The following is a 13,441-nucleotide window of genomic DNA, read 5'->3' as shown; positions in this document are numbered from 1 at the left end:
AATCTCTTCCTTGCACATTTCTCATTATCAAGCAAACTTAACCTTGCATCTTGATTTTTCCACGGTAGAGCAACCTCATACCTGCCATTAACATACTGAACTGTTTCCTCAAAACTGTCCAACACTGGGTCTTTGGGAGGTCTATCTTTCTCTGGATAAATACCTATGCTTTCTAAATTCCAGAATTTATGCAAATCAGATCATTGAAATGTTTAGCAGTATTTATGCATAACATCTGATGAGATACACTCACCTCATGGGCCTTCAAACAAGAACCAGACAAAATCCAACCAAACTTGGTTTTGTGGGCTACTAAATCCTCAAATCTCACTATACTCTCTGCTGAAATAAATCTCCAGTAATTATCAACACCTACCAGAGTATCTAAAGTGAGGTCACGGTCATGTCCACAGTCCTCGGCCAACTGAAAATGTGAAAAGGACTGCAAAACATCATCAGGTACCTTTTGACGTCTCAACGGCGGACAAATGGACATAACTTCAACTGCTAATACAGAATGGTAATAACCTTAGTGTAAATCAAATTCACATCATAGACATTCCTTTCCTTGCTGCCTTGTGATTTCTTGTTACCAAAGGCTGAGTAAGAAGTATACTTAGATGTGACCCACTTAGGTTTGATTCTTCTAACAAAGTTGTGACTTACATAGGTGGTATTTGATCCCAAATCAAACATTACAGTAGCCTCAACAGAATCTCCACCATTTGTTAGAACTTTAATTTTAGCTGTCTGCAATACAGTAGCCCTTTTAACTTTCTGCTCATGAGAGATGCCAACATGCTCAACAGTACCAGTATTTATTGTCTCACTTGACTGAACACTTACTTGGTCATTAGATTTTTTGGTGACAATCTGTTTACCTGAAGAGTTATTAGTTTCACACAAGGTTGGCCAGCACTACAAAACAACACGTTGTGATGCCCATTACAAACAGTACACTTCACCTTACCCCTACAGACTTTGGAAACATGTCCTTTGAGAAGACACTTAAAACACAGTCCTTCTTGCTTAACTTTCTCCTCTCGGTCATGTATACCCAACTTAAGTATCTGCCAACACTTCTCAGACTTGTGTCGCTTCTGACAAAACGCACACTGTAGTAGAATTCTTCAGCTGAAGTCTGCAGGGCTGAAGCTGAACTAACCTTTTTTCTTTCGACGTCTTGCCGTACGGTGTTCCTTTCCATGGACAAATCCTTAAAGGTTTCTGACCTCTCACGACGCTGGATCTCGGTTTGTAGGAACTTCAGTAGCCACTCCAAGTCAGCTTCATGTCCGAAACTTTCCTAGACCATTCCAAGCGTATATCTTGTGGAAGTCGAGATAGGATGACTGGAGTTAACACCACGCCATACTGGTCACCCTTGATCCCAAGGCCTTCCAAGCTTCTTACATGACATAACAGCTGGTCTTGTAACTTCCACAGGGAATCACATGGATTAGCTCCCTTGGCTCTGGGTGTCAGGGAAACATTCAGTAAACCTTGCACATGGGCAAAAATTATTCTCTCAGGACGACCGAATCTTTTTTTCAGAAGGTCACAGGCCACCTTATAGTTAGCAGAAGATAGAGCCAAGCCTGGATGACAGATCGTGCCTCTCCTTGAAGCACTGACTGCAAGTAACTAAATTTACTTATATCTGGCAGCTCACTTTGGTCAACTAGAGCCTCAAATCTGTCCCAGAAAGACTGCCATTCAGTTAACTCACCAGAATACTTAGGGAGCTCTAGTCTAGGTAATTTCACCTCTGACCTTTCCTTACTAGAAACAGATGCACTGTCATTCTCAACTCTCGTACCTTTCAAGCGTTTAGCTGCCTCGGCTCTAGTCTTCCTGGCAAGCTTGTGAAACTTGTCGTTTCATCCATGTCTGCCTCCAACTCGTCAGACTCATCCAACAATAACTCAACTTCCGCCTGGCGGTCGTCAAAGACTGCAAGCCTCTGGTCAAAAACACTAACAGCAGCATCCAACAACTCAAAGCTGGTAGTGTCATCCTCAAATAATTCCTGCAGTTCCTTGACACTACGAGTGACCCAGCCTCTCGCTGCGGCCCTCCTCTTCTTGGCTGCCTTCACGTCTTCAGACATCGTACTCACTGCTTATCCGGGTCCAAATACCTTCTGTCCACTTCATCTAAAGGATTCCCGGGTCTGGGCACCAAAATTGTAGAAAGTGAGGCGACGTCTGATCATAAGACATGGAGAGGATTCGGTCATGTTGTTGTTGTTGTTGTTGTTGTTTAGGGCCGCGGCGATCTAGTCGCTCACATGAGCCCTGGTGTCGTCCTGAGGGCTTTACAGGCGCGTCAGCTGCCCTGTCTTCCTAAGGAAGGCGCAGGTGAGGCGGAGGACAGCTTCTTGTCGTGATGGGTGGACTCCTGCCGCCAGCAGCGTGGGCAGGTCAAAGGTGGCACGTCCAGGGCGGAGTTGGTGCCGGAGCAGCACTCGCTGGGAGTGGTGGCGGGGCAGTGCAGCAGCAGGTGCTCAATGGTGTCCTCAGCGGTCCTGCACCAGGGCAGTGAGGTCGGGGACGAGGCGCAGGCGGTGGAGGTGAGCGCCGAGGCGTGTGGCCCAGGCGAAGGCGCGTCAAGGCCACGCCCAGGACGTGCGGACGTTTTCCGTACCACGGCTGTGGGGGAGGAGTTGGTGGTATTGACCCATGGAGGTGATGCGGAGGGTGTTGGCGAGCGTGTCGTCCCAGGAGCGCGGCAGGTGCGGGAAATTAGGCGTTTGGCCGTGGAGAGTGGCAGGGGAGCGGCGTGATGTTTACGTCCGCCAGCTATCTTGGCGGCGGCGTCTGCTATGTTGTTGCCCTTGATGCCTGAGTGTGAGGGCACCACTGCAGGGTGACCTCCCACCCTCAGATGTTAGGGAGGAGAAGGGCCGCTGGTGTGGGCAGGGCCGTCGAGGATGTTGGGTGGCGGGAGGGAGGAGGTGAAGTGACGAGAGGAGTCTGTATAGATGACTGCCTTGCCCCTGGCATGGGTGGTGTGGAGGCAGTGAGGCCTGGTGCAGGGCGTACAGCCTGGCTGTCAGGACGTCTGTCTCAGGGGGAGTCTCCACGTCCTGCAGGTGCTGGTTCTGGGGTCATAAATGGCTGATGCTGTGGAGGGTGGCGATGGGGAGGGACCCATCCGTGTAGATCTTCAGGTGGTGGTGGTAGAGGTCCTGTCGAGTTGGAGGAGTGTGTGGCTGCCACAATGCTGGAGGATGGTTTAGGAGGGAGGCCAGGGATATGCAGGACACCATGTGGGATATGTCCAGCCAGGGTGGGATGGGGAGTGTGGCCTGATAGGTTGTGGTGGTGGTGGAGTGAGGTGGAGGGTGAGGTGCACCAATAGTGCCTTACTAGAAGGGTTGGTGGCCCAGGGAGCCAGACTGGAGCATCCTGGTCCACCCCTGAGGTGCTGTGCTGCTTGGAGAGAGGGTGGTGGGTGGCAGGCTCCTGATGCGGTGGTAATGATGGCATAGCACCTCCCTTCTGTAGGTGGTTGGAGGGGGGGGGATGCCACTCTCCACATGGAGGGAGACAACTGGGGAGGACTACATTGCCCCCTTTTGCTATCCTCAGGGCAGCATTCTGGATTGTGTCCAGTTTGGAGAGGGTAGAAGGAGCTGCTGCCATACATTATTCTAGCTCTGATAGTGGTCTTATAGTAATTCAGGAGCAGGTCCCGGTCAGCCCCCCATTGGGTGCCGGTAATCCTTTTCATCATGTTTAGCTGCTTGTTACAGGAGGTGTTCAGGTGTGCAACTTGACTGGCCCAGGTTAGGCGAGGTCCCTCCATTCTCAGCGCCAGGAGGGGGTGTGTCCGGGTGTAGGGGACGGGTGTGCCTTTCAGGGACACTGTAGGCGGTGCTGGCAGTCTCTTGAGGGTGAAGCACATGAGGGCACTTTTTGGGGGGCTGATGGTAAGGCCCCAGGTGGTCATCCAGCCCTCAAGTGCTGCCGCAGCCTCCTGAAGATGATGTTGAGACTCAGCCAGTGTCGCTGCCCTGCTGATGATGGTGATATCATTAGCATAAAGGAGAAGGTGTGAGTGGTGAGGGATCTGGAGGTCTGTCATGAGGATGTTAAAAAGGAGGGGGCTGAGGATGGATTCCTGCGGCACTCCTCTTTGTATGGGGTGCGATGTTGACATGGAGGCTCCCACCGCCACCTGAAATGAGCAGTTGGAGAGGAAATCTTTGACCCAGGTGAGGGTGGTGCTGGTGACCCCCATGCCAGCCAGCTTGTAGGTGATTCCCTCATGTGGTGCAGTGTCAAAGGCCCCCTCTAGATCTACAAAGAGGGCTGACATGAACTGGCGCTGGCAGTAGGTGTCACAGATGTGGTGTTTTATCTGTGCCAGGATGCCAAGGGTGCTTCGGTGGGGACGGAAGCTGTACTGCTCCTCCCTCAGTAAATGCTTCTCCTCCACCCACCAGGATAGTCGGGTAGCTACCATGCGCTGCATCATTTTGCCGATGCAGGAAAGGAGTGCAACTGGCCTGTAAGATGACGGAAGTGTTGGGTCCTTGCCGGGTTTTGGGATGAGTATAAGGATGGACCATTTCCAGCCGAGTGGGAACTCCCCTGTTTGCCAGCTGGTGTTGTAGATGTTAAGGAGGTCAGCTTGGATGTTTGGGGTGAGATGTTGGAGAAACTCATATGGAATGCGGTCGTGGCCTGGGGCTTTCCCGGAACGTAGAGAGTCCCTCGCTCGGGTTGTCTCCGCCATGGTGAAGGGCTGTGTGAGCTCTGGGGTGCCTGGGATTTGGATGGCAGTGTCGATGGAGGTGTGGAGATCCTAGGGTGGTTGGAGTGTGGGTGCCATTCCTATTTTGGCTATGTAGTGGGTGGCCAGTACCTCAGCTTTTTGCTGGTCGCCAGCTGGGGTTGAGAGTTATCACTGATGGGGAGTGGTTGTCGCACTTTCCTGCCTTTCATGGCATGTAGGAAGTCCCATGTTTTCTTGGTGGAAGAGAAAGGGAGGGAGGAGCAATGGGATCCCCATGCCTGCCTCTTTGCCAGGAGGATGTCTTGGCACAGATGGCGTCAAGGCGGCGGTACTCTTGGCCTGCTTGTGGCGTTGGTGTTCTGCGCCACTGGTTCCAGGCTCTGCGCCGGGTTTGTACCGCCTGGTGGAAGTCATCATTCCACCAAGCCTTCCCTGGGCGGCGGGGGGTGCGGTGGGTGATGAGGTGGAAGGCTGCCTGCCCTGCCGCCTCTAGTGTCTCTTGGAGGGCTTGTGTTGCTTCCCCAATTGGTCGGGTGGAGAGATTTGGGGGGCTTTTCAGGGCTGCCTGGAATTTTGCCCATGCTGTTGCCGTGATTTACCACCTGGGTAAGCAGCCCGGGTGGGGTCTGGGGGCAATCTGCGGGAAAGAGGCCATGATGGGGAGGTGGTCGCTTCCCATGTACGGTCCAGTAGTGAAGACGGGTGTCGGGGGCTGCATCTCCTAGGTACAGATCTAGGACCGAGGCTGCCCCAGTGTGGGGGTCATATCTTGTGGCCAGGCCCGGTGGGCTGAGGAGGCACAGGTGTGGTGAGTTTTGGAGGGCCTGAATTAGGGCAGTACCTGGGGTGTGCCTGTGGAGTGGAGGCAGGTTGGGGTCCCAGCAGTGGTGGTGAGCGTTGAAGTCTCCCATGACCAACGCTGGAGGTGGAAGGGAGGAGAGGTAATGATCCAGCTCTTGGTAGGTGGCTGCTCCACCTGGGTTGTAGCACACCACCACAGTGAGCCAGCCCCTCTGTAGCCCAATCCTGGCAGCGGCTACCTCCAGGCAACCACCCGGCCAACTGGGAGGCCCAAGCTGTGTGTGCTCCAACTCTTCCTTGAGGGCAAGAAGGACTCCACCTCCCTGAAAGAAAATGTAATAAATTACATTTTTGAGACATTGCAAGGAAGAGGAAATCGTAAAAGATATGCAATGGGAAAAAAAATAAAAAGCTTTGAATTTTAAACAGATTGAAGAAGAAGAATGTTTAAGTGTAATGCTATTAATAGTAAAGCTATAGGTCTAAGTAGCCCTAAGAAATCGATATTGGAAGGTAGGGGTAAAGTAATGGGCTAACGACTATAGCTGCATGTGGTTTCGGTGCTCATATCCATCACATTGACCTGTGAGCCTGTGGTGGGTAAGAACTCATTACCCCATGACACAGGGTCAGTGTGACATCTGGGTCACCACAGTTTACCTTCCCTAGGTACCCATTTATGGACCAGCTAGAAAGGGGGTATGAACAGCTGAATGGGCTGGGATTCAAACCCAGACCCATGGATTCCTAGCTAGGCACGCTAACCACTGCCCCACGGAGGTGTCAGAAAATGGAAGGTGAGCAATTAACAGGAAAAATGCCAAAACATGCCTGGCTATAGAGGAGTGCCTTTGCTTGATATTCCCATCCTATTGTGGGTTAAGTGATGACAAAAGGTTACATGAACTACATTCTCTTGTTTATTTGATATTGTAGTGCCAGATTTTTATAAAGTGTTAAGTGAGGCCCGTAGTGGCCGTTAATTTTCTCACACCAGAGGCCCATCCCCCCTACCTGGGGTTACCCCTACTCTCCGCCAGACACACTCAATGACCCGCCGCATGGCCAGACACGCCCGCCTTCCCGCCAAAATTCTTGGCTTGGTGTCCTCCACCTCACCCTTGTCACCCCCTCTCCTTCAGTCACGTAGTCCACTCCACGCTGCTTCTAGAAGCTTCCTTGCGCCGCCCCTTGTGCCCGCGTGCACAATGCTGGATGCCATACAAACTCATAAATTTACCTCCCCGTAAGTATTGAACCCAAAATAGATTTTTGCCACGAATAACCTTGAAAACCATACCATCTGAATTTCTTTGTAACACATCAGTGGACGTTGTTAATTTCCTCCCCCTATTATTAATTTAAGAAATGTAAGCCTTTCCGGCAATCTCCCTCCTGTCTCTGCCCTCTCCCGGGCCCGTATAAAAGAGCCAGCAGCCCCTCACACTACCCTCATTCCGCCCCCCTCTTGAACTTCAGGTAAGCCGCTACGCTGTGCATTGAATAATGCCCCTCCCATCCCCCAGTGAATCTAACCCCCATTCTCCCCAGTGCATTTATTCTCCCCCCTGCTATTATACTGCTTACCATCTTAGTGAAATATGCCCCTCACACCGCCCTCATTCTGCCCCCCTCTTCAACTTCAGCTGACCATGTGTCTGTCCACACACACACACACACACACACACACTCACACTCCCCCCACACGTCCTCTTACCCCAACTTATATTTAAATATGTAGTCGCGTTCTTGTTACCCTTGTGAGCGTTCATAGGACCGACAAGGCCAGGTTGTTAGGGTGTAAGGATACCAGAAGTCATGGTTTTTCATGGTGTAAGTTTCACCAGACTAGCCTAGGCTGTAGTACAACTATTATACTATTCCTTATCATTGTAACAAAATGTAATATCAAAGTAAATTCCCCTTTTAACTACATTATTTTTTTTTGTTTTTATCATTGCCCCTTTCACCTAATTTTTAAGGTTATAGTGGGTTGGCCGGAAACTGCACACGGGAAAAAGTGCCTCACGTCCTCCATAAAGTTTCATGCTACCTCAAGTTTTTTTTCTCGTCTCTCACCTGGCGTGATTGAGTGTAGTCATCAGTCAAGTTTGTCATTTTCAGTCTTATTTTCCACCCATTGAGCAGGAGGTTTTGACCCCCATTGTGGGGTGGTGGCAGCCTACTTTCATCGTTGCACTCGGTTACGCGGGAATAGTTATCCAGTATAATTTGTCCGTATTCATTAAATTAAATAATAATTTGCTCAAATTCATTAAAAAGTAAAGAGAAATAACCCCCGTGAGATCCCGGGGCATTACAATATGAGGTCCTGTATGGAGAATTGGTGTAACTGCCATTTTTTTAAATGAAAGAAAACACAATTAAACTTTGCACAATTTCAAATTGCCATAAATTTGCTGTTATTATAGCTTCATAAAAAAAGCAAAATAAAGCTTGTTTCAAGGCAAAAGTGCACTTGTTTTGTATGAAAACAGAGAACAGACCCAAAACCAATAATCAAGTTATGGAATGTTTAATGTGTGTTATGGTTGTCAGTATGATTACAACAGTAATGGTAACTCTGGTAACAACGTATGAAATAGAGGAATTGTTCTAGTGTTGTTTTTGAACACAGTAAGTACATCACGATAAACTCCCACCACATACAGCTGGCCTGGTGGGGTTATCACCATACTCCACACTATCTCACTCAGTCTGGCTTGGCAGCCAAGCAAGTGCTTCCACCACTTAGGTTCATGACTTTACCCTATTTCCAGTGGCGCTTTGGGGTAAACAACTTGCTCAGATGATAGGGGAAGGGTGAAAATAGTGTTATATGGTATTAATCAAAATGGCTTGTTTTGTTGCTAAACACAATTCTTTGCATGGGGCCTCATATACAGAAGAGGAAAGCTACCAAAGCGATAGTCAACGAAATCTGAAGTTTAGGAAATACATACAATTAATCCACAAATATCAATGTTCTGTAAATTAACCTCAGGCTTGTGATGAAGCTTGCTCAGGATCAAAACTGGGCTCACTATTAAGCATTTTTTGTGGGACAATTTCATGAGTTGGAAGGTAGTATCTAACTGACTAAATTAACATCTAGTTAATGAATAGTAAGTCTGTGGAATAATTTCTCAGAACCCTAAGTCTGAATGGAAAGCTTCATCCTTAAATGAATAAACACTTGTCAAACTCACGTGGCTGTGAAGTTCTTCAGATGTTATTCTATTATTTTCTTCAAAGTTATGGATTTCCTCCACAGAAGGTAGAACAGCAAGTTCATTCAAGTCCTGCAAAATGAACAGGTTGTAATATGCAAGGAAAACTATATATCTATATCTTTACACTGCAGGGGCATTCACACAATTGATTTACTTTGGTTCATAAGGATCACATGTGTACTAATATATACAATACTTACATAGTTTGTGGAAGAATCTTCTTGTGAAATGCAAAGAAAGCCTGACTCACTTTCTAACAGATCCTGAAAATTCACAATAATTATATATAATGAGTTATATGGTAAAAAAAATGTACATCATTAGTAGTACCATAAACCCTGTCTATTTGGAAGTGTGAGAATTACACACACACACAAAAGAAAAAAAAATAAATAAATAAATCATCATGATAAAAAAAAATAACAAATGATTTTAAAGTACCCACCAAACTCCTCTCACCCCAAAAAAGTATGGTTACCTGATCAAGTGGCTGGTGTTCTCGACCGAACATGAGTTGAAATGGTGTGAACCCTGTGCTCTTCTGCTTTTGAGTTCTGAGACACTCCGATGTATTCATTCCAGTTGTTGCGCTTCTCATTACATAACTTGGCAATTCTTGTTTTAAAAGTTCTATTCATTCTTTCTGCCAGCCCATTTGTCTGTGGATGGTACGCCGAAGTTATGCTCCTTTTGAAACCATAGGAGCGGCATAAATTGCCACTGACCTGCAAAACATATGCAAGAAAATGAGAAAAAAAGAGAATTTATGTCTGGCAGTATTTAAGCTTTTTAGTTATTATCATTATATTTATTATTTCAACTACAGTTCCCATTCTTTGGCTCTGATACATTTAGTTATATCATTATATTTATTATTTCAACTACAGTTCCCATTCTTTGGCTCTGATACACATCCTTCACAGCTTCACAGACAAAGAAAATAAAGTTACAAGATAAGTGAAGCAGAAACATTATTTTCCACTCAAGTCTTTTGTAATGTTACCTACTTGAACAATAAAAAATATATCCCATTTACTTACCGATGAACAAAACTCGCAGCCCTGGTCGGACAGTATCCTACCAGGTGCACCCCATCTGAAAGCATTGTAAATTAGAACACATGGAAGCTTATACTTTATACTATTACCTTACATTATTTTCAGATGTTTAATTTGTTCTGATGTTAGTAATTAATTACTTACATATCATTGATTTTCATAACAATATTTACCTGTGAATAAATGACCTAATGCATTTAGCAACACCACATGCACTCTTATCCTTAAGTGCAAAAAATTCCACAAATTTGGTGAAGTAGTCCACAAAGGTGCAAACATACCTCTGCCCATCATCAGTGACAGGCAGTGGACCTGAATAACCATATGAAAGAAATTAAATTTAATAAGCTGGCACAAAGTATTGAAAAAAAAAAATTATAATAAATAAAAAGTTACTTTAACAAGCACAAAGCATTCAAAGATATCTTCCCACAGCAACAAAGCATTAATAAAAAAGGATTTAATTTGACAAGTGCAAGCATTTAGAGATATCCAAAAATAGTGGCTAGAAAAGAGGATAAATGAAGAGGCTCAAGCGTCCCTTAAGGGCAGACTACCCAGGTAGTAGAGAGAAAAAACATTTCAAATTTGTTATCTATATAGCCCATATAAGATATCAAAAGTTCCATTATTATCAAAAGGCAGAGATGCACTGCATGCACATGCAAATAATCATTCCAATTGATTCCAAGCTTAAAAGAATTCTAATACCATAACTACCACTGCCATCTATCAACAAGCATATGCATATAAAAGACTTTTTTGTTTGAAATTTTCCTCACCAATCAAGTCTACTCCAACTAACTCCCATGGTGTCTTCACTTTGATGGGAGTCATGGAAGGGGCCTGGGTCTTCAAAGGAAAATAGACTTGGCACTGTTGACATGTTGCAATCTGCAGAAATTTGATAGTTACTATGGACATGTTAGTTAAAAAATTAGATTGAATAAACGAATCTGCATGGTATATATTGCCAAATAGTATTATTACAATATAACTAAGATAAATGATTTTTAAAATATCCTGAACAGTAGCAGCATTCCACAGGACATGTAGCTAGAAGTAGTGCATCACACCAGGTGAGGAGAGCAGCATCTCTTTTGGCTGGTAGTCATTATCATGTAGAAGACACCTCTCCCTCTCTCCTGTTGGAAATTTCTTGAGAACTTCACAACCTTTAGAACAGCAATTAACACATAAGCAGCTATGAAGAATAGTAGGAGAAACTTCATTAGAACTGAACTAATTCAGCCTAGACACTAAGAGGTGCATGTAGTGTGTCAGGATGGATTGGAGACAGTAATGAATGCATTTATGTCAGACATGGTATCGTAACAACAAAAGGAGTGGATTGTGGAGTGGTTAAATAGTGAAATGCAATGCTGTGTTTGGTCATGTGAAGAGAATGAATGAGGATGACTTTGTGAATGAAGAGTACATATATGAGGGCAGGACTGAGGGAAGGGATGTCAGGGTGAGACCAACAATGGAATGGATCAATTGAGTGAATAAGTATTGGAGGGAGTTGGTGGGCGTGGGAATGAGTGTACTGAGAGCACTACATGCACGACCAGAACATTTTTATTTTTTTATTTTTTTATATACAGTAAAAGAAGTAACAAGGAAAAAATGAATGAATAAAAATAATAATAATAATAATTATGGGAAAAAAGCTTGCTAATCACTGCCCACTTAAAAAAAGTTTAAAAGAGTGGCCAAAAAATGAGGTCAATTTCAGGAAGAGAGGTGTCTCGATACTCTACTCCTGAAGGAGAGAAAATAAAGATATTTACATAGACTTACATAGAAAATCAGACCACACAGACCCCATGGTCCAGACTAGGTGGTCTGTCCTTAAACCTAAGTGATTTTACATTAATTAGATGGCTCCAAAATGTTGCTTTTCTACTCTAGTTAATATTAAGTTCAAGGAAGTGACGATCGAGCTTGTTTTTAAAGGAGTCAATCGTGTAACACTGGACCACTGATGGTGGGAGCTTATTCCATTCTCGCACTACAACGTTGGTGAAGAAAAATTTGGTGCAGTCTGAATTTACTTGTCTACATTTGAGTTTTGTGCCATTGTTCCTCGTTCGCAAAGTGTCATTGATCATAAACAATTTTGTTCTGTCTACATTCGTGAAACCATTAAGTATTTTAAAACATTCGATCAGTTTTTCTCAGAGGCGACATTTCTCAAGAGAGAACATGTTAAGGGTGGAAAGCCTTTCTTCGTAGGATTTGTTGCGCAAGGATGGGATCATTTTTGTTGCTCGACACTGAACACCTTCTAGTTTAGCAATGTCCTTTGCATGGTGGGGAGACCAAAACTGTACCGCATATTCCAAGTGGGATCTGACAAAACTATTGTAGAGCGGAAGTATTACATCTTTATTCTTGAATAAAAAGTTTCTTTTAATGAAGCCCAACATTCTGTTCGCTTTATTTGCTGCACGATGCACTGATGTGAGAATTTGAGGTTTGACGGCAACACTACAGGCGTCAAGCTTACAAGCCCCGAGCACACCCGCGGCAACACTACAGGCATCAAGCTTACAAGCCTCAAGCACACCCGTGGCAACTCTACAGGCGTCAAGCCTACAAGCCTCGAGCCACCAACAGGCCTACGCAGCCGAAAGCGAGGGCCACAATCTACAAGCCGCTCCCCCGCTTCAAGCCAGCACTGCTACGAGCACTGCAAGCCACTCCACGATACGGCAGAAGTATTCACACCAGCAAGGAGGAGGCACGCCCTGCTGACCTTGGAACAACCCACATGCCCTTCACACCACAGCTGGCGGCAACACCGCCGCTGCTGGGAGCATAGGCCCAAACCTCTTCCGGCAAACAGTCAGCAAGGGTACCTGCGGACATCTCCCGGTGACTGCAAGCAGTTACCACTACCGTTTCCTGCAAGGCGTCTTCTCAAGGGGTTACACACTCAAGTCGTCTTATCTGCCACCGCGGCCCATCTCTCAATATAACAAGAACGCCGCAGCCGTCCTACGTATGGCAGCAGTGTTCCGGCACCCACCCGCGGCCGCTCAAATCGCTGGGTCAGCAGTTTCCAGCAGCCATTACGAGTCCTCCGATGTCCGCCCTTCCCTCATCTCTCACCGCCGCTGCTGCCGAGGCCGAGGTTTCCCGACGCGACTCCAACGACTGCACGTACCCCAGGGCATCACAAACCTTCGCCCTCTCCACTACATCAGCTGATTAATCTTGGTATTTGTGGATATTCCCTTCTTGTCAAAATATGCCGGCTCGGCTTATTTCAGTTTTGTTACGTGCTGAGGCACGACCTTTTTATTTCTGTGTTCCTAACACTGTTAATCAGTCATAATTGTGAGAGTAACGTTCATTCGCATACGATATTGATCCATTCTTATTGTTTGCTAGCGGGTATATTGGGTATATTGAGTTCCCTGATCAAAGTTAATCTCCCTCAGTGTGCCTGCCTCCGTTTTCTCTTCGCCGCTCGAGGGAAAACGTGAGCTTCAATGGTATACTCACTTAAAATACCACAGTGTTTATAGAGTTATTTTTTTCATATACCCATAACATTATGGCATTCCATTATAACCTTAACTTCTATTACGTCTAACT

The 13,441-nt window shown here is 45.9% G+C and overlaps 1 protein-coding gene across 2 annotated transcripts; it reads right to left on the bottom strand.

Moving 5' to 3' along the window:
* Nucleotides 1-3,495: 3,495 nt before the first annotated feature.
* On the bottom strand, nt 3,496-13,380 carry LOC126989812 (uncharacterized). 2 transcript variants are annotated; one of them, XM_050848424.1, is made up of 6 exons: nt 10,618-13,380; nt 9,818-9,872; nt 9,256-9,502; nt 8,978-9,040; nt 8,754-8,846; nt 3,496-5,867 (listed from the first exon to the last, which is right to left on the bottom strand). In XM_050848424.1, exons 3-6 carry the CDS (start codon nt 9,373-9,375, stop codon nt 5,157-5,159), a joined length of 987 nt encoding a protein of 328 aa, XP_050704381.1. In that variant the 5' UTR covers nt 9,376-9,502; nt 9,818-9,872; nt 10,618-13,380; the 3' UTR covers nt 3,496-5,156. The 2 variants fall into 2 exon arrangements, with proteins under 2 accessions (XP_050704381.1, XP_050704382.1); XM_050848425.1 differs by lacking the exon at nt 8,978-9,040 and having other exon boundaries at nt 10,618-13,376.
* Between the last annotated feature and the right edge of the window lie 61 nt (nt 13,381-13,441).

Source organism: Eriocheir sinensis, unplaced genomic scaffold (genome assembly GCF_024679095.1).
Source record: "Eriocheir sinensis breed Jianghai 21 unplaced genomic scaffold, ASM2467909v1 Scaffold131, whole genome shotgun sequence".
NCBI classification, from domain to species: Eukaryota; Metazoa; Arthropoda; class Malacostraca; order Decapoda; family Varunidae; genus Eriocheir; species Eriocheir sinensis.
Note: the sequence above shows the minus strand (reverse complement) of the source record. Positions and strands in the feature narration are given on the sequence as shown.

Excerpts from the sequence above, each read along its gene's own strand:
- LOC126989812 (XM_050848424.1), bottom strand. The coding sequence starts at position 9,375 with ATGAGAAGCGCAACAACTGGAATGAATACATCGGAGTGTCTCAGAACT. Across the intron at positions 9,041-9,255 it reads AACACCAGCCACTTGATCAG|GATCTGTTAGAAAGTGAGTC; the intron begins GTAACCATACTT and ends GTGAATTTTCAG. Across the intron at positions 8,847-8,977 it reads AAGATTCTTCCACAAACTAT|GACTTGAATGAACTTGCTGT; the intron begins GTAAGTATTGTA and ends TTCATTTTGCAG.